This window comes from Papilio xuthus, unplaced genomic scaffold, assembly GCF_000836235.2.
Source record: "Papilio xuthus unplaced genomic scaffold, Pxut_1.1 DF829758.1, whole genome shotgun sequence".
In the NCBI taxonomy this organism is placed as follows: Eukaryota; Metazoa; Arthropoda; class Insecta; order Lepidoptera; family Papilionidae; genus Papilio; species Papilio xuthus.
In genome coordinates this window covers 3,539,288-3,561,493 of record NW_013528891.1, presented here as the reverse complement: position 1 = coordinate 3,561,493, position 22,206 = coordinate 3,539,288, and the positions used below count along the sequence as shown (strand labels likewise).

The 22,206-nt window shown below is 34.6% G+C and overlaps 2 protein-coding genes across 3 annotated transcripts; both read right to left on the bottom strand.

Moving 5' to 3' along the window:
• Positions 1-222: 222 nt before the first annotated feature.
• LOC106127875 (ornithine decarboxylase 1) lies at positions 223-18,046 on the bottom strand. Of its 2 annotated transcripts, none has more exons than XM_013326173.1 (10): positions 17,814-18,046; positions 6,994-7,142; positions 6,216-6,623; positions 5,438-5,555; positions 4,921-5,052; positions 4,490-4,613; positions 3,695-3,868; positions 2,885-3,016; positions 2,225-2,350; positions 223-1,457 (listed from the first exon to the last, which is right to left on the bottom strand). In XM_013326173.1, the coding sequence occupies exons 3-10, from the start codon at positions 6,400-6,402 to the stop codon at positions 1,113-1,115; spliced, it is 1,338 nt and encodes a 445-aa protein (XP_013181627.1). In that variant the 5' UTR covers positions 6,403-6,623; positions 6,994-7,142; positions 17,814-18,046; the 3' UTR covers positions 223-1,112. The 2 variants fall into 2 exon arrangements, with proteins under 2 accessions (XP_013181627.1, XP_013181620.1); XM_013326166.1 differs by lacking the exon at positions 17,814-18,046 and adding an exon at positions 8,807-9,024.
• A 917-nt stretch (positions 18,047-18,963) lies between these two features.
• Positions 18,964-21,107, bottom strand: Tango9 (transport and golgi organization 9). Its single transcript, XM_013305971.1, has one exon. It carries the CDS (start codon positions 20,713-20,715, stop codon positions 19,600-19,602), a length of 1,116 nt encoding a protein of 371 aa, XP_013161425.1. The 5' UTR covers positions 20,716-21,107; the 3' UTR covers positions 18,964-19,599.
• Between the last annotated feature and the right edge of the window lie 1,099 nt (positions 21,108-22,206).

Below are 22,206 nucleotides of genomic sequence, written 5' to 3'. Positions count from 1 at the left end.
ATTGAAAGTGTTAAAACATGACACAAAGTATAATAAAACAAAAACATTTTTCAGTTTAATTTAATTCCAAAAAGCTGTTCGCTACAATATCATTTGCGAAACCCATCTAATGACAGAAAACATCGAAAATTATTTGAAAATAACAATGAAAATTACAATTCCATAAAAATATCTTAATAGTGGATAAAATACAGGGAATGTTCTAATCTGCTAGAAAAAAAATTAATAAAAATGCCAATAAACGACAAATGCATTTTAAAATATTGAAGAAAGTAATGAAAAAAAGCAATTGATTTAATCGCGTAAATGAGAACTAATTTGCGAAAAGCTGAATAATTCAAAGGTATGAGGCAGCTAAAGGTTTATATGGACACCGACCGTCTTACCGTGTGTTTCCATTGTCTGTATAAAAACGGTATTTTTTCAAAGTGACAAGTCTCAGCAATGGAAACACAGAGTTAATCAAAGAGCAAATATAGAAGAGAACCAAATTAATGAATAATTTAACATCGTAGTGACGTCATCAAAAACATACTGTAATTTTTTTTAAAGCGCTTAGTTCTTAGTTAATTATGCCTAAGAGGCATATTTTATGCAAATCCAAATTCAATGTGCATTATGCCTTAAAAATATTGGTAAAAGGCTTATTAACCATCAATTTTAGGTAATTTTTTAAATTTGACAAAAGTTAGTACATAGTTTTGGTTTTTAATGTGTTAAGATTTTTCTATATTTGCTCCTTAGTCCTAAATATCCTTTCCAGATGGTAACCAACACATCGGACGTACAATTTGTATATAAAAAAAATTATAAAAATAAAATTCATATAAATATTGCACATCCTTGTACATAATAAAGGCAAAAACAAGAGAAACAACTAATAGGAATTGAAAATTACATTTTCAATCAGACTGCCGTTCTAGTTACATCGAATATTAAACTGTGACTTAACTGCAGCTACTTATATTGACACATCTCTCATACTTTGATAAGAGACATGTTTCAATACATGTATAACAACAGTGTAAATTCACGGTAAAAATCTACAGAGACATTTAAAAATATATTGATTATAGGCCTTTAAGCTCATTGAACGGCAGCCTCATACTCGCTCACTTGAGAGCGCACTCCACGAATACTGCGCGATGTGGCTCCGGCGCTGGGGTTACAGGTGCCAGAGGGGCTACGGGTGCTGGAGGTGCCACCACGAAATGGTTCTCAGTGAGGGGCCAGAGTTCCTTCAGTACGGACCAGAGGCGACGGTCGACTACTGCTCGGACCTTGGGCACGGGAAACCCATTGAAAGCGGAGGCCACAGGAAGAGTGTAGGCTCCCATATCGCGGAAGACGAGCCAGGCGCCCAGCGGCAGCGCGGGGATGCGCATGCGCGGCACTACACAGTCCAGACCATCACATGTTGGACCCCAGAAGGAGGAGCTGCGAGGAGTGCCCTCCGCCTGTTGACAAAATATTAGTTTATTGCATGAATTAAAATTATATCTTATTAATATTATAAATTCATATAATGGATGTTTGTTAGTTCTCTCAAGAACGGCTACATCGATTTCAGTGAAATTTGACACAGATGTAGAACTTAGTCTGGTCTGTCTAGTCTGTTTAATTCCACTCAGATGGAGTCGCACGCGACAACTAGTTTAAATATAATTACTTTAGTTCACTCTATGTTGTTTGGACATGTTATGAGGAGTGATGATGAAGATATAAGCAAAAAAGTAATGAGATTGAATGTGGATGGCTACAAGAGTAGAGGAAGACCAAAAAAAGTATGGAATGACTGTGTGAAAGAGGATATGCGTAAGAAGGGGGTAGACTCGGATATGACGGCTGATAGAGATGTATGGAGGAGTAGTACATACTGTGCAGACCCTCGATAGGGATAAGGGCTGATGATAATGAGTTAACTCTTATCTTTTGTTAATTCGTGATGCTTCTAATATTAAGACTACATTAAATAATAAAGTGCTGGATTCTGATATTTTTTCTATAACTTCCCGTTGTATAAATAAAGTTATCGATTACAATTTGCATATTACTAGGTAACTAGACAAAGTGCATTCGCTCCGAAGCGTTTCCATAGAAAACTCGCGCGACATCATTGTAAATTTCGTCAGTTTTATACATTATTGAATTTCACAATGGAATCACATCGAAACGAATGCATTTTGTCTCGCTACCACGATCTACATAATATTTGTGAACTGACCGTGTTGAGCGGCACAGGTGTCACCTCCTGGTGGTCGTACAGCAAGCAGTTGAAGGAGCCATACACGCCGTCGTTCATGAAGTACATTGTATGGGTCTCCTCCACATCATCCTCCTTAGCAGGCACCTGCATACGTAGAATAAAATATTCATGAAATAAATATGATATCATCATCATCAGCTCACTATACCTTCCCCACAGAGGGGCTCGGAGCCTCTCGGAGCCCAAGAGAGTGAATGAGATTTAAACAAGTTTTTTTTTTTATATCGTAAGGTTGCAAACGAGCGAGCGGCCACCTGAAATCGCTGAAATAGCGAAGTGACAGCCCATAGACATACGCAATTGCATATGCGTTGCCTACATTTAATCGACGGAGGAGAGGATGCACAGAAAGAAAAGATCTTCCCTTCCTATGCATCCTCTCATCCGGAAAGTCCACTTCCACTTCCCATCCTTTCCTTATAAGAAAAAGGGTAGAAAGGGTAAGAGGACTAACTTAGGCCTCCGGGACGCACACTCATCAGACTGTAGTTGGAATTGCTTCCACTTGACGCGTGTCTTCTGTGTGGTCGTGGTATTTCACCGGACGAGGTGGGCCAATTCGTGCGAAGATGTTAAAGCGGGCTCTACCACTGTTACAACAAGTGTATTATTGCTTACCTCACGTTTAGCGTAGACCATTGTGGCGAGGGTGTAGGCAGCACAGGCGAAGTACCGGCCTGGCTCCGCAATGACACGCACCTCGCATCCAGAGAAGTTGGCATCCAACGCTGCGTTGATCACTTGAGCCGTCTGTAACAATCACATATATATCTTACTAATATTATAAACTAGCTGTCGCCCGCGATTCCGTCTGCGTGGCCATATAAGAAAACTAAATATACATGTTAAATAAAAAGCAGCTCTTCAAAGCATAAATTCTAAAAAAAAAGAATAAATAGTTCCCTACGTCCGTCTCCTGGCTTTAAGCTACCTCCTCACCAATTTTCAGGCATATCGGTAAAGCCATTCTTGAGTTATAAATAGTGTAACTAACACGACTTTCTTTTATATATATAGATGTGAATGTTTAGATGGATGTTTGTTTGAAGGTATCTTCGGAACATCTCAACAGATCTTGATGAAATTTAACACTGACGTACAATGTAGTCTGAAAAAACACATAGACTAGTTATTAAGATTTTTTTGTAATTCCGCGCGTACGAAATCGCGGGCGACAGCTAGTATTCTATAAAACAATATCAGACAAAATAAATCAAGACTTATATAAAGCTTACAAGCGACTATTACCTTACTTAAAGGTCATTAATCGTGGGTTTCTAAACCAAAATCTCTGTATAAAACATATCGCCATTAAACTCAGAAACCCACAGTAATTTGCTTAAAACTGTCTTATAGATAATTAAATATCTTTTTAGGTTATTTTTATTAACTTGTAGGTAATTAATTATAACAGTATATTAGACAAACCTCGCGTATACTGGATCCAGTGTGTCCTGGGAAGCCTCCGCCCAGGTCCAGCAGATGCATGGCGTGTCCAGCAGCTGCGCCGAGTGTGAACAGTGCGCGGCAGTACTGTATGGCGCGCGCGTACACACCGCTCTCCTCAGCACCAGAACCCACGTGGAAGGATACACCCACCACCTGCACGAAACAATGCTTTAGTAACTTCTCATTTTTATGTTCAGCGTACTCAGAGTCGGATGTTCACTAAGGGAAGTGAAAGAGTAGATTTTTTATACTATACTAAACCCAAAAGGGCAATTTAAGTGTTTATAATTTATATTTTATTAAATCTTACTAATATTATAAATGCGAATGTTTAGATGTATGGATGGATGGATGTTTGAAAGGTAAATCCAAAACGGTTGAACCGATCTCGTTGATATTGGGCATATATATAGAACATAGTCTGGAAGAACACATAAGCTAATAATTTACTTTTTAATTCCGCCTGGACGGAGTAGCGGTCGACAACTAGTGTTTAATATAATTGGGCTCGTTTTATTATTCTTTTGAATGAAATTGTAAGTTTGATATTTTAAACTAGCTGTTGCCCCTGACTCCATTCATGAGAAATTAAAAAAAAATAGTAGCCTATGTGCTTTTCTAGACTATGTTCTATATCTATATCTAGTAACAAACATCCATACATCCATACATTTATAATACTAGTAAGATATTTTACACTGTCCAATATTTAAAGAAATTATTTCTAACATAATAAATACAATGTAAACTTGTCTGTCTGTGTGTACGACGTACCCTGAGTCCGAAGACAGCAGCCAGTTTGAGGAGTCGCGGCGCCTCAGTGACAGGGTCGCAGCCGAACTTGATGCCGAGCGGACAGCGCGCCGCCGCCGCATCACATCTGATGCGTACCACCAACCTGACACAACACACACGTTAAATTATCACTAAGGGAAGCTCATAGTGTGGATTTATATATATATAAATGTGTATAGTGAGGGCTATAAAGTACTACTATTTATCGTTAGTTTCTGAGACCAAATTTCTTTGACATAATAAAGATATGTTTTAATTCGAATTTTTGACCTCAGAAACCTACGGTTAAACGGACAAGTCGAGGCAATAAATGTGCATTCAAATTATAGAATAAATATAAGAAATCTATAAAAACACATTGGTACATGGTCTTGTATATACCGTGCCTTAAATGTTAAATATATACTGACTGTGCATGCGGCATGTGCTGCTTGATCTTGACCAGCTCTGTCTCCGAGTCGAAGGTCATCAGGTCGACTCCCACGGACGATGAGTAGCGGATGTGAGACGCCAGCTTCGCCGGATTCGCGAATATAATGCGCCTGCGCAACAATATATGCAATTACTTTATTATTACTTGAAATAAATTACTAAATCTTACTTTTAATATTATAAATGAAAATGGATGGATGGATGTTTGTTAGATAGGAGGTTCAAGGGATTTTGATGAAATTTGGGATAAATGTAGAATTTAAGCTTTTTTTTAATTTCCCGTGAACGGGGTCGCGGGCTAGAGCTACTAATATTATAAATGCGAATGTATAGATGGATGTTTATTAGAAAGTATCTCCAGAACTGCTGCACAGATTTTGCTGAAATTTGGCATAGACGTAGAAAATAGTCTGGAAGAACACATAGACTACTTGTATTTTTTTTTATTCCTCACTAGAGTCGTGGGGAACAGTACAATTATAAATGTATACTGACTCTGGTCGCACGCCGAGGCCGGTGACCATTTCAATCTCAGCTTTAGAGGCGCAATCAAAGCCAGCACCCAGAGCGGCCAGCGTGCTCACCAACAACTTGTCGTCGTTGCATTTCACCGCTATAACAATAATAAACAATTATCATAGCGTATGACATGGACTACCAATATTGGAAAATGGACTGATAGCGAAGAGCTTCGACCAACATCTCAAGAAGCTCTCGCTAAACAGTTGGATTAAGGGCCCGATACAAAAGGCAGTTATCCTAGAAACTATGCGCATCGTGATAAGTTTCCTGTCACTGCAGCCCTGACCACTCTTTGTTTGAGTCATGGGATTCCGCAGCCGGTGGTTTTCTGTTTTTAATATAATATGTTTTGTATATTTTTTTTGATATGAAATGTACTATATTAAAAATATGATAAATAAATTTAAACAAGAAATTATAACAATAATGAACTATGGAACGCATACGTAAGTATGTAATCTATAGTCTCATTCTAAAACCTTTTAACACTCAACCATTCATAACAATGTCAAAAGTGTATACAACTAGTATAACCCTTTTCAAATATCTGAGTAGCTCAAGATCATGTGCGCTGTGCAGTGCCTTCCCCGCATTAAGCTACGCCGTAACACACCTAAAATTAAGTTCTATGCAACGACTCGTAAGAAGAACGGTCAAGGTATTTGAAATGTGTTATACTTGATTAAATAACCTATGCCTAGTACTTCTATTTTTTGGTATCGTTGGTTTATAATACTTGAATGTAACTCACCGTAGAATGGCTCGACCCTGGGCATAAGCTCCTTCCAGTGATGGTACCGGGCGACCACCTCGCCCAGGTCCATTACATAGAAGGGTTCATCATGCCCCCCTTCTTCCACGATCTCCTTGATCACCGCTTCCGGGGTCCATTGCCCCTCCATCACCCTCACGCGCTGTTCATCTTCAATCACCTTCATTTTACTTGGTATCTTAATAAGCTTCGGTGTCCTTGAAACGAAGTTTTTTGTCGTCTTTTTTTTTGATATTGTAGACTTTGGCTATCGTATCCTCGATGCGAGGTGTCGGTTGATAGGCAAGCGATGTACCCTCGGCGCGTTGTGTGCGGCGCACGGGGGCTCGGTGTCACGTAACAGAGGCCGGTGGTGGGGGCCCACTAGCGCTAGTCCACAGGTGTCAGCTGTATAAGGAATTATCAGCTCACTATACGTCCACATTGGGCTCGGAACCTACCCTATTATATGACTAGGTAACGCATAAGTAATTTTGAGTTACTTGTTGAACTAAAATAGGGTAAGTTCGACTTTTGTGGTCTACGAAAGTAGGTTAATTATTAATTACACAATAATTAATTAATTTAATTTGAAGTTATAGTGGTTTTTAAATATGTGAAAATATGGGGGCGCTAAAAAAATATTTATTCTCAAAGTGGGCAGTAGACAAAATAAGTTTGGGAACCACTGGTCTAAATGAAGCAATAAGGGTATGTTCAGATGAATAGGACATGTAGGGTATGTTCGGGTGAAATGGGTTAGGCGGGGTATACGTACGTGTATCGCGTGGTGTGGCGTCAGCGGGCCCGTGCTCGCTGCCAGGGCGGGTCAACGTTGAGCGCGCGGCGCCAGCAGCGCGGCGGGCGGGGGCAGGCGGGCGCACGTCGCCCGGCACAGCCAGATGCGCCGGACAAGGCCGGTGCTCCCTGCAACAACATAACACATATTTGAACACAAATATATACAACTACCCTACAAAGGTACAATTGTAAGAAGGAAGCATTTATTTCCTAAATATATCCAACTAACCAATCTCTAACGAGGACGATTATATACTTCTAAATATTTATTTAATCTTTGTGATACGTTTTTTCACCGGTCAAACCGGCCCATTCGAGTATCCACTGCTATATGCAATAATATGCAGATTAAAAATGTAATTTTAAATTATTTTAAAACACTATACGTTCGGAAACGTAACAAATTGAGTACTAAGTCAAGAGCACAGCCTGTATCGATAATGTTTAGATAAGATGATAAAAATATCATCCCATTTCGCGGATATCGTCGAATCTTTGAATTGGATTCATCTAAATGTTATATAACAACTTGATAAAAATATACAAGAATGAGGAAATGTAAATAATTATTTATTTACTGAGTATTTAAAGTTTAAAAATCAGAATAAAATTTTGAGTGATAATTTTTTGTTAATAAATATGAGAAGAAATCTACTGTTATTGTTACTAACTTTACGTAAAACGATATAAAACAAAGCAAATGCCTTAACTTGTGACTTCACCAACATTAAATAAATGATTATGTCACAAAACATAATCTACCTAAACAACTAGTTTGGAAAATAACGGACCTATTTAGGTATAAAATTATTCATCAATTGAATGTTTGGTATTGGTAGTAGCATTTCATACCTAAATAATATATCACGTTTGAGTCTCGTTTGATTCAACATATAATTTCAGTTATAAATTAGAAATGTACTTGCCTTTAAAAGGTATGTTCTTAGAATATCGTTCGCAATGTAACGTATCATTATAGGTTAGAATATTTATCGTCGTCGTTTAGGCAAATGCTACTGTATCGTACAGCCACATTATAATTTAGTTACATAAAATTACAAAAAAAAACGTTGTTTTAATAATTAAATAAAATCAAATTAAATGTAAAAAATAATGACGTTAATATTATATCGTAGACAGGAACTTGTATATGTTAAATATAGATTTAATTTTAGATGAAATAAAATAAAGTAAAAAGTATTGCATTAATAAAATGTCAATCATTAAATCAATGCTATCAAGTTGTTAAATAGGATATCAGGTATCAAATGGTTGTTAATTTTTAAATCATGAAACGCAAATCAAAATTGACGAATAATACACGAAAATATACAAATGAATTACTAAACTAGGAAAAAATACGTTTTAAAATTAACTTCTATTCAGTAATCTAAAAATTCAAGAATATCTAAAGAATTCTGCTATATAAATCCGAACTTAAAATATTTTTTTGTGTAGCGGCCATCTTGCGTCGCATATGACGTCACATGGCGCCAGCGCAGGAGTTAACTCTCAGTCAAGGTCAATGTTACTACGGTACTAGAGCTATGAAATGTTAAATGTATTTGACAAATTAAAAAAAAACATTTGAATACATTTTTTGCAATTATTACGTAGTACCTATTGAAATAATAGTTTACCCATTATGTAACAAAGGAAATATACGAAAATTATGCAAACATTAAAATTAGTGAATGTTTGCTGTGGTTCTTTTCTTTTTTTTCTTAAAATCGTGTAATTGTTTTATAAAAACCAGTATTATAAAATAAAATATTTTAAAAAAAGGTTACCTTTGATAGCGTAATTCTCAAAGCTTTTATTGACCTTTAAGCAACAACCTGCTGGTTGTTGCTAAATAATGAATACTATTTATGAACTTCAACGTGAATTCGTATCAGCTGAACTGATCCGAAGATATATATTTTTTTTAATTTAAGACGTTTTCCGAAGACAAACAACGACTGTCACTCGTCGCACAAATAGCGGGAAACTGATGAATGTGTCAAGCGTCGCGTTGTATTTAAATGGGATCGTTATCAGTAGGTTTGCGAGTTGGAATCACGAGAGATGGGCCACGCTGATGTAACCAGAAGCCGCGAGCCACGCCAGACGCTACTGCTCCAAACCGCATTTGATGACGTCACAATTAAGGTCACCATAAATTTGAAGATAATAAATAAGACTCGTAATACCATAACGCAAATTTCACATTTTTTATGTAAATTTCGCACTGTTAGTTATTTCATTTTTATAGTCATAATGCATTTAATAAATAAACTATTCTTATAATAATAATTTCGTAATAATTAATAGCAATAAGTATATTTTTCTAACATTATCGGACAGTTCCAAGAAACATTATCATGGTAACCCTATTGTCGTGGCACGCGCGCGCTGTCAGACAATCTTGTTTGTGAGTCGTGATTTTATGGACGCGCATGATTTATTATGGGAAATTAATAATTAACACAACGTAGTATGTGGAAGATTACTCTAATAACATTAGCATTGCGATAACTTGAGGAATATTTTAAAACATAGACAATAGGATTATAAAATGTGATTTGTCTATCAAATGACAATTGGCGGGAACTTATTGACAGAAAACTTTTGTCGAACAAATGTAAAAACGCCTTAGTAATCTATGGTTTATCAGTGATTTCCTAAAATATTAGTACAGGTCTAAGCTGTAAAAAATTCGTGAAACTTGTAGGTATAGTGGACCTAGCACGAATATTTGTGACACGCCATCGTATCGTCATCGATAAGTATTGAAATTTGTGTAGCCTATAGAGCTTAAAGTACAAATTTTGACATAATTGACGACGATACGAAGGCGCTTGTCGCAAAGATTCTTGCTTATTCCCTCTGAATTTTCAGGTACATTGTTTGACTATCGGAAATAAATTTTCCGAGCAACAAATCATTACACTTGATGAGTCATTTCGATTCCGTACAGAGTATTGGAACAGTTTTCATGCATTATTCATGGAACATTTGGCAAACGAAATAGTTAGTTTAAGAAATCGAATTAGCCAACATGCGTCGCCTTTACAATTACATATAAATATTTCCTTCATTTACCGTGGGCTTCTGACACCAAAATGTCTGGACAAAACATATCGTCGTCCCTGTCATTACCGTTCACAACACAGAGATAACAATATGATTTAAACAGAGATTGGGGACTCAGAAACCCACAATTAGTTTCTAAATATCGTCATAAAACCTCTTTGCTACATAACTTTGTATTAGTATTGCCCATCTATGACAAATATAATCTATGAATTGCCAATTGTTTTCTTCGAAAGTGAATATTAACCCAAGGTGAGGGAGTTTCAAGCGCCCTTGAGGTTAAGTTAGCTCAAGGGCACCAGTTTCAGTTGGCATTCAGCCATCTGAGCACCTTTTTCGTTTAACATGTCTCTCCAATTTAAAATATGACTATGTTGTCACTTGTTTGTGATTTTTTTTACCATTGATTCTTGTTGAGAATTTTTGAATATCTTTTAAATATACGATTGAGAGATTTAGACAATGTAAAATAATGCTACGAGAGTAATAAGTACCTAACAAATTGGTACTATACTAATATTTAGGTAACAGAAGTGTACCAGAAAAGAGCCAAATGGAAGCCCTAAGTCTTCGCCTAAGCCTGGACTAAGGGTATGGGATTAAGGATTTTTTTGTGACTGAGTAGTCACTGCCTTGAAGAGGCATTTACAGCTTCACCGGGCTCGAGATGGCCGATCGCAGATGGCGCTTAGCCCGAACCTCGTTTACGAGTAACAAGACTCGAGGGCTCCCTCGGAAGCCTCGGCCCAGGCTGTTACTTCGTTATTGTTACCGGATTGGCGAGATAAAGGAGTTGTTTTATAGTTTTTTTTTTGTTAACGCGGGGAATGCGTTTATGCACTTCGCCGTCCGTGCTGCGGGGGCAGCAGGGACGGTTTCGTGTGGGACTACCGGCCTGGGAACAAGACTGGACTACCCACTAAACCCCGCGGTGTTCTCCTACGTCCAACCAGACCGTGGCATCTACGTTAGTTTATCCACGGCATTGTTTTATAGTTGTTCATTACCAAATTGTACAAATCTGTAACGATTTTTTTCCAGCCCTAGCAGTCAGTCAATACAACAGCGCGTGCCAGACATCAAAAAGCAAACAAATGATAAAAGCTCTATATGAATTTCCAAGAAACGATAAACCATTTGTAAATATATACGTAACATTATGCGACAGATCTTCCACGTTCGTGCACTAATACAAACTGCGTCTTTTACTGCATACAAGATTATTTTAAACAATAGTCAATTGCGAGATATCGCCCGCGACTCCGTTCGCGCGGTATTAATAAGCATAATAAGTAGCCTATGCGTTCTTCCAGACTATCTATATGTGTGCCAAATTTCATCGAGATCCGTTGAGCTGTTCCAGAGATACCTACAAACAAACATCCATTCATCCAAACATACTGATTTATACAAGTACTAGCGGACCCGACAGACGTTGTCCTGTCTACACGTCTTTAATTAGAATAAATTAATATGAAGTTAATATTTGATGAAAATTGTGAATCTAAACCATTCCCAGACAATTTAAATAATATTACAATTAGGAGTAAATGTATTTTAGGTGGTATCAGTTGATGTAAGCGTAATTTAAGATAGGCTTCGAGCCAATGATAACTTATAGTGGGCTGACGATGATGGCATTTTAGAGTAATGTCATTTAAATGTGAACTTTGTTACAAAATTTAAGCATTGCTTTGGAATGGGATAGTTACGGAACATAGAATAATGTTAGTTCTAATCTTTAATAGCAGACTTCTATTGACCTCTGTCCCCACTATCAGTACACTGTAGGGGGTGCGGGACAATGTTATTATTGACATCAACTTCAATTAACGTAATTAAAACTAACCTTAAAGTTGACCTAGTTTATATATACGCTAATGTTATAAAGGAAAATAATCTTTACTAAAAGATTTAAAGTTTAATGTAGATTGTGATTATCTACTGCTGACCCTAAAATGGGACAAGCCATAAAGTTTCGATGGTACCATAGAGTTATTGTTTATTTTTTTTATAATATTATATGGCTGCAAACGAGTAAGCGGCCAAAATAGCGAAGCGACCACTATAGACATCCGCAAATACGGTCCACTTGCCCTTTCTAACTTTTTTCTTATAAGAAAAGGGTTAGAAGAGAAAGAGGGAAAATCGGGCCTCCGTCATGCACTACTAGACGCTTGTCTTCTAGTCGCGGTAGTGCGCCGGGCGAAGCCCATTCGTGCACCGATGTTGCTGGTGTTTGACCAATATTACTAGGGTTCAGTCCTCTTAGAAAACTTTTCAACTGTATCCATTGTTAAAGCTTTAAAATACATATTTAAATACTGTGTAAATCTATACTAATATTATAAAGCAGAAGATTTTGTTTAAACGCGCTAATCTCAGGAAATACTGGTTCGATTTGAAAAACTATTTTTTGTTGGATAGTCCATTTACAAAGGAAGGCTTTTGGCTATATAACATTACGCTACGACCAATAGTTTTTTTTTTTAATTCCGCGCGGACGGAGTCGCGGGCGTCAGCTAGTAAATAATACAATCTATTTTCTTAATCAAACATTGATTTGTTTATGTTTATTCAATGCAATTTAGAAGCTTATGTATAGTTCTCTGTATTTGCATTGCATTCTTTGAGGTTAAATAGTATTTTTCTCCGTCTGACACAAATATTTATTCAATTCTTTGTACTTAGTTACTACGGCGTTTTAATAATTCTCAGAAATTTCTTATCACAATTGTAAATATATTTTAAAGACACAACAATAGATTAAAATTCATATAAATGTGATAAAACAAACTTTTAAGTTTGTCAAACGATAACGCAATGAATACAATGTTTAATTTCAGAGAAATATATCATTTATAAACATAACCTCAAACCTTAAACAAAGATTTTGATAAGGAAATAATTATCTTTTATTTTTTAAATTAGAATGTTGTAATCGGTGTTCCCGCCACTCGTTTGCCTCCTTTTCTTATAAAAAAAAAGCGAAGTGACATATGACGTTTGACTTGCCGCTGTGACAACAAGAAGTCAAAAGGCTATAGATGCGTTGCCTATCACTTAACATAAGGAGATGCACAGAAAGATGTCTTCTTTCTTCACTTCCCTTCCTTATAAGAAAATCATTGGAAGAATAACTAAAATTCGACCACTAACTAATGTGTGGATAATAAATGTCTTACTAATATTATAAACACGAATGTTTAGACGGATGGATGTTTGAAGGTATTTCCAGGGAACTTACTTGGATCTCTCTGAAATTTGGCGTAAATGCAGAACATAGTCTGGAAGAACACATAGGCTACTAATTAAGTATTTTTTTTAATAAGAGAAGGGGCAAACGAGCGATGGGAACACTGAGGTGATCAACGACACCGATGGACATCTGCAACACCAGAGGAACCGCAGATGCGTTGCCGGCCTTTAAGGAAATGGTATGTTCGCTTCTTGAAGGTCCCTAAGTCGTATTGGTTTGGAAATACCGCCGAGAACAGACCGTTCCACAACGCGGCTGTGCGAAGCAAAAAATTGCGCGAGAATCGCACCGCTGTGGAATGCCATTTTTTAATCACAATTGTTTTTTTAATATTTGTTCAAAAGAAAACTAAATGTTTGATTTTTTTTGTATTGTTATTATTTACTGGTTAATAATCACGTACAATTTTTAGATTTCGTATAATTTAATACCTAGACCTCACTTTACTTCATATATTAAGGTGATTCGGATATATCACGTAGTACTTTTGTTTTTTTTTTCTAATAACTTAATTAAATAATTATTAATTCCTAATTCGAATCAGATATCTTACATTTATGTAAAGAAATGAATGTAGAATTTACGTAATGTGTACAAAAATTCCTGGAAACAATAGCGCATAATCTTCACCGATCTTAAACAAATGCTTTCTACAAACAAAATGATAGCACAATATTAAAATACCTATCTCCATTATTACGGTTACTGTCCATTGCACTATCTTAAAATATTATAATAAAAAAATCAATAATTAAAAAAACTATAATTATAGAACTCTATCTGTCACGCGGGACGCCGGCCGCACGGAATTAAAAAAAACTTAATTGATAGCCTATGTGTTCTTCCGGGCCTGATCTACATCTATGCCAAATTTCAGCAAGATCAATGCATACTTTCTGGTGATACCTTTAACAATCCATCCGTCCATCCAAACATTCATATTTATAATATTAGTAAAATAGAATCGTATAACGAACTTTTGTGCTAGTATGGCAGTGTTTGTCCTATAACCTAGATGTCAACCAAAAATTGTGATTTTTTCTCGTAGACCACATTCAAAATACTGCGAACCCTCAACTTAACTACCAGTCATCGTAAAACTTCGTCATCAGTCCAGGATTATCATTATATAAGAGGTCAAATCACTATTCAAGAAACAATCACGCATGTATTCGATGCGAATTCAAAAATGGCGCCGAGATAGCACGGGGTCAAATCATTTGTCCAAAAGATATGATTTCTTTATACAATTAAATAATAATAACGCGTTTTTTGATAATAGATAGTGATTTATACATGTTTAAACTATATGATACAATGATTTATAGCTTTTTTTTGCAAATTGGATGGTTGATAATTTTTTACTAGGTTTTGACACTAGATAAAATTGCATGTGTGACATATTATACTAACGTTATAAAAATATTGCATTAAAGTTTGTATCATCAGCTCACTATGCATCCCCACTGATGGGGCTCGGAACCTACCCAAGGAAGGTGTGACTAGGCCATAGTCAACTTTAGCCCAGTGCGGGTTGACTTCAGACATATCTTTGAATTTCTTCACAGATATGTGTAGGTTGCATCACAATGTTTTCTTCTGCCAATAAAGTTTGTATGTTAACGAAAAATAGTGGTATGTACCATACATACATTTATATGCTAAGGTAAATAATTTTGTAAGTACATGATAAACATGCACAAAACGGTGGCTGAGTTAAGGTCAAATGGCAATTCGCCAAATTTAAAAATCTTCAAAACTCTGCATATAGTAGAAAATAGCAATTGGGTTTAAAAAAATAGTGTAAATAATAAGAAAGATTAAGATTTAAAATCCATACCTAATTTGAGTTACAGTTACTAGTACAAAAAAATATATATATATTATCTATATTTTTATTCAAAGAGAATGACAGATGTCAATCCACGTTGGTTTGAGTATTATAACAGAATAAACCCACCAGAGTATTTTAATAAATAGCAACACATATGTCAATATCTTATACCACTATTCAAGTAAAAAAATATTAAATTTATTTGTTTTTGATTTATCATTTAAAGATTAAAAAATATAGTATCAGAAAACAGTTCCTTTATAGCAGTGGAAAATTAAAAAAAATACTCACAGACAACACTCCGTAAACACTTTATATTGTTTGTAAATGGAGAAAGTAAAATCAACATTGAATTCAAATGTAGATTACAAATTATTGTGATAGTGTTAACTTCAGCACAATAGTAATTTGCAGTCATAATGAAATATTACTTCATTAGCAAACTAAATGAGCAAGAAATGAAATCATTGGATTATTCTTGTAAACACTATTAAAATGTTATTAGGAAATTTTATATGACCCAAAGGAGAAACCGCAAGAGAGAAACCTCTACAAAGCAGTGTCATTATCTAGTCCTAACTTATAACCTCTATAAGCGAGAAACTCGGATAAGAGAGATATGTTTATTGGCGAGAAAATATCGCTATTGGCGTCTAATATAATACAACTAGCTGTTATCCGCGAATTTGTGCGCGCGGAAATAAAAAAAAATTATTAGTAGCCTGTGTGTTCTTTCAGATTATGTTCGACATCCAACCAGTGGAGTCAACCAGCCCGCACTTGGCCAGCGTGGTTGACTATGGTACTGTCACCCCTAATATAGGGTTGGCTCCGAGCCCCTCTGTGGGGATGTATAGTGAGCTGATGATGATTTTTTTACAACTGTGCCAAATTTCATCAAGATCCATTGAGCCATTCTGGATATACCTTCTAACAAGTATTTGTCCATCTAATCTTTCGATTTATAATATTAGTAAGATAGATTTTGACTATTTTTTTTTAAATGTGGTCCATGTTTGAACTAGATATTTTCGTATGGTTTTGATTTTTTTATAATAAACAGTGATTATATTATTCATGATTTCATTTAATTGTTCTTAATAAAATTGGTTACAAGTACTTTTTATTTTATTTTTGTATTTTCTCCAATAACAATTCTAATCTACCAGTCATCACTGGCTGTCCTTTCTTCGTCTTCTTGCTTAGTTTCTTGTACCGTTCTTGTTTCTTCTTCTTATATTCTTGCAACTTCTGGGCTTTCTCTTCTTTGGACTTCTGTAATTCTTGCTGCCTCTGCGATTTCTCTAACTTTATCTTCTCATAATGTTCTTTAGCCTTTTGAAATGGGTCTTTTTTAGTGTTTTTCACTAATTGCGCTGCTTTTTCAATGAGATCTGGATGTCTGACAAATTTACCAACTTCAGGTGGATTAGAATCAATAGTGTCTTCGTCAAAGGATTTTGGAGTATAGGAACCGAGCAATGGATCATTTTTAATACTCTTATGATAGTCATATAGAAGTTTCTTCTTTCTTTTTTCCTCCCATTGTTCTAATTTATATTTCTTACTGTATTTCTTAAGACGATATGCCTTTTTATCGAATGGTTTCTTTTCGCTTTCATCTTTTTTATCTTTTACTACTGGACGGTTAGTATCAAAATTATTTTGTCTTCTCTCTTTTTCATTCTCCAATGGCTTAGACTTTTGTTTATCAATGTTTTTATTTTTATGTTGTGGTTTTTTTGTACGAAGAAAGAATGAGTCTTGTTTCTTTTCCATTTCTTAAATCTTCACACCTACAATGAAATGAAAAAGCGTGTTTGAAAACAAAAGGAAAAAATAAAAAAAAACATGCAAAGAAAAAAAAACAAAAAATAATTGCAAAATTGTTGAATTTTAGCATAGAATGACTCCAATCAAGTACAGAAAGTACATAAAATGTGAGATTCACGCTTTTTCATTTCTTTAACATATAGACATATCTTAAATAACAAACATAAAAAATATACATAAAGTACCTACTATATATAAGTAAATAAATTAAATATAAGTAAATTCTTTAAAAATAACACTACAATATTAACCAAAACAAACTTTCCCATATTAACTCTAGTTTAGAATTGTAACAAATAATATTTATCAATGCATGATGTTCTGTGTAAAGAGAGCATATGTTATATATTTTCATGGTCATAAGTATATGATACTTAAATAAATAGGTGAAATATGTTACATTTCGTGTAAGTAGACTTTGTACTGCCTTATGTATACAGGTGATAACTAGTTAACACTATAAAGACAATATGTGGCTAATGAAATCTGACTGTGACGTAAATTTCGACACGAGTCTTATCTTAAGATTGCAATATATATTCTGGAGCAATTCATATAATAGATTAAATGATTCGTTCTTCTCACTGAGTAATATCACTTAAAATAACGCTAATAGGAAAATGTCACGGTTCAGATCAACCTTCAGAAATTTGTCATACGTTAAGTGATTCTATTATCTATTAGTGATCACACCATATTGTATTTTTAAATGCGCATTTCAACATTAACCAATCATAATGTTAGTTGATTAATGTTTTTAAAACAGATAATAGTATAAATGTAAAGAGAAACTTACCAAATTAAGCCACCCACTGGGTAGGCTTTGAATTATCGGCGGAATCTTGATAGTTTAGTTGCACTTGGCACAAGAAAAGTTTACCACGATTATAGATTTTATATCACGGTTTTTTAAAGGTTTTACGGTACAGACCATGCCCTAATGTGATTTTTTATAATAATTTTTACAAGGAAACACGATGGACGTTCCGCAAAAATGTCACAAAAGGAGCGAGAAAGAGATAAAATATGGGAAAGATGATATGCGCGAGCAGCGCCCTCTACGAAATTTGTTTTCACTATTTCGATCACTAAATTGGAGCATGCGCACTCTTCAGATTTTTTTTAAACTACATTGTTATGTAATTAAAAATATTTCATATGAACTAAGTACATTTATTAACCGAAAGAAACTTTATTTTTATTACTCTTCAATGCGTTTTAATCACAAATAATGTTTAATGTAAAATCAACAGCGTAAGTTGGAACGTAATTATAAGAAGCTGCCATATATAAATTAAATACTCGTCTATTTACATTTACTTTAACGGTTCAGTGCAATAAAAGTACTTTGATTTAAATGTTTAATATTACTTTTTTTACATACACAATTGTACAATTTATAAGGTGTCATATAATTAACTCTTTACAGCGCCATCTTTTATAAATTCGTTGCTCTACTATAAGTCATGTCAGTAGTGAGAAAAGCGGGAAATTCAAGTAATTGTCTAGAAGTTATGGAAACGGAAGTGAATGTTTTTACTTTCTATAAAATTTACAATAGCAATTACTAAATTATGTATTAAAGAAATATATAACATCATAAAAAAAAACAGGTTTTTTAATTTATACTTTTATCGTATGTGTTAAAACTTTATCATTGGAAACTTTATAATTAATATAAATATTATAGTTATATGCCTACAGGAAAATACATTTGAATAACTATTATGACTTTAACATACATCGTAATTGCTGTTCTAATCAATCTAAGCAAGACCTAATAACCCCAAATGATAATGCTGACGTCTTTGTTGAAAATACGTTGATTATTATGGTTTTCTAACTTCTTTGTGATGAATAAAGCTTACTTATTTACTCCAAAGATCGTAGTTTTTGGGAAGGTGATATACTATTTATGTTAAGTGTTGCCATGAATGAAAATTTTCATTATTTTGCCCATTAATTTAATCAAATAAAATTCAAAACATATCTAATCTTGTTTGACAGTATCACATATTATTGTATTTCTTTATCTATGTTATATTTATTTACATAATAATATTACATTTTATTGAGCTATAACAATGTGTTTACAAAGATTTAAATCTGCTTAATATTACAAAATACATAATAAAAGTCATGATATGTAAGGAAAATTATTATTTGTATAAAATAAGTAAATAGTATTTAGTAAATAGCATATTATAATCACCCTTTACATATGCTCCGAGCCCCTCGGTGGGGACATATAGTGAGCTGATGATGAAATAGCATATAGGATTATAGACATACACTACTTGCACCTAAAAAAAATTGTCCAGATCATATGAAAGAATATCATTTACATCTTAAATACTATTTTTAACCAATAATTTATCTAATACATCAGTTCTTATAGAAGTTAGTAACAAAACTAAATATATTCTTTTTAAAATTACTTGTATCATAATTATAAATGATTGGAAATTGAATACTGTAAACAATTACGTCAATATTTCTTAAAGTTAATACAATTCTATAGACATCTCGCTTTGATACGTTAAATCATTGAAGCATTGAATGTGTGACAATGTTCTGAGTATTTAAACATCTTGAGGATTATCAGCTTCAGCATTAACAACACCTCTCTCCTCCTCTTGGGTGACATTGTCAGTATTTCTACGAAACAGGCTCCATTCAGGTAAAACACCATTATATTTAAACATGCCCATTAACAGTATACTAAAGCCAACAAGGTGTTGCCAGTGGAAAACTTGCCAAGAGACAGCCAGCGACACCATCCAGATGAAAAACGTTCTTATAGAATCCAGTACCATTCTGGATGTAGCAGATTGTTCTTTGGTAATGCTTATACCCGCAAAGTTGAAGAAAGCAATAGATATTATTGTTCCTATAATTGCTACAAGGAGCAACGGGTTATTACCTATTTGTATTAATCCATCAATCGCATCTTCTACAGTACCTCGAGGATTGTTACCAAAGTGACTTGGTGCAGGTACCCAATAGAATATGACCAGTAATCCTGAAAGCACTGAAAAACCAAATATACCTTCCCATCCTACAGCTTGCATTGATGGTATGTTTAGACCAGTGACATATTTCTCTTCATATACCATCTGGCAGGCGGAAACAACCTGCGCAACAATGATCAGCATATCTCCTGTTATTACACTGTTTCTACCTTTAGCCTCGCCTGGGGCCTGGTATATGGCATCTGTAGCCCCAACAATAACAAGTCCCAATAGCACTCCAGCTATTCCAGCCCATTCTCTTGAAGCAATCTTACGTTCAAGGAATGTTGTAGAAAATACAGCAACAAAGAGGATGATGGAACCTCGGAACATTTGGAAACTGCTTGCATAAGTAAGAGTAAGTCCAATATACATTATTGAGGTGCCAATCAAATCAAACATGGCTGCTGGCATCAGTATAAATGGGTTAAAGTTTTGATTGCCTTGAGTCAAAGCATGGCCTCCTGTGTTCCTTGTTTTATAGTATATTAATTTAAATGTCACTAAGCATAATATCTCTCCTAAGAACATTGTGGCTGCTTGAAGGAATGGATGATTAAATGGCCTAATTTCTCCATCAGAACCTTTGGATTCCAATTTATCCGCCCATTTGGTACTCAGGGTATTGATTGAACCAGTGATGACCATCATTAAAGCAAGGAATTTTTGATATCCTGTCCATGCCATTCTGAATCTTTAGTAGATATAGCAAGATTCAAATGAAATTCTTCAAAATTAGGTTACACAGTTCTCATTTAAATATGGCCACTTGTCGGCTTTTGGTGACGAATATCGTTGAGTTGTTATTGTTCTTACCTTGACGTGGTCGTCTGCTGTGTGAACAGCTGGATAGTTATTGTTTTAAAAAGTTATCTTCTTATTAGATAAATAACAGAATACAAGAAATGTAAAAAATATTCACTTAAGCGAAACTAAACGGACATGATTGAACAAAGCAAACAAAGAGTAGTTATATTATATCTGTATAAAAACAAACTCAAAGTCAGTTCAAACTTCAAAGCATTGTTTGATAATGTTTTTTCGCCCTTCGCCCCTTTCGCCCGCTTGTCACTTGTCTTTGGATGGAAGATCTTTCTCTTTTTTAGTCTCTGGTCTCTGCTCCAAAAGCTGTCAGCTGTCAGGCTATCGGCTGTCACTAAGATACAGATTATATGATGTTTTATTTAAATTATTATTACGGCTCACTAGCGCCCTCCCTGTCTACCTCAACTATCATTCGTGATAACGACAAAAAGTAACTGTATGTTTGTACCTTTCTAGGTATGTATGTCGGTGTAAGCGATCCGTACGCTTATCGGATTACTGAGTGCTGGACTTAGTACACTTCAGTGAAAAAGTCTTCAATATGTTATAATAGGTTTAAGTAAATTAAACAGATTTATAGATACGATCGTTATGAGCATTAAATAATTCTAAAGATTGTTATTAAACGTATAATGGTTGAGTAACATAAAGGCATGAATAACTGGTCCTTTTAAACGGTTTTTTTGCCGAAACACATGTTAATAAAATTAATTTACCTTTGAATAAATAAACTCAACTCTAATATTAAAATCATTTACCTTGAATTAAAATTGTGGTACAGTTTAATTTATGCATAGAATGATCCAGTCAAAACAACGAAGGCGTATAAAACAGCAAAATGTAAAATTTATTGATTTCCCCCCAAATATGTGTACATGACAACTTTATGTTTAATTCAAAAACATTTGATTTCAGAAATAAATAAAAATCACACAAAACCGGTTTCAAATAATGATTCGCGAGAAAATGATAAAAACAAATACGTTAAAAGGTTGTGATGTTGAATCTAAATGCATTTCTTTTAAAGTTTAACTTGGGGTACTCTTGCACGGTTGGACATAATTTTTAAACATTTCATAACAAGCCAGTAGTTTTTATAGCCAGTACATTCGTTACGAAAAAATAAAAATACAAACCTCTTTAGAATGGAAGTGTAGATAAAAACGTTCGCTGAGTTATTGACATTTTACCAAACCCCATATATTACTGTGTGTAGGTTTTTTTACTCTTACATCAAAAAGTAAAATTTACAACTCCTATAAAATTACATGATACCTGATTAAAATGACGTCATAACAACATACTTTTACTCTTACTGTGTGCGTAGACATTTACTACGCTGGTGCGAACCAT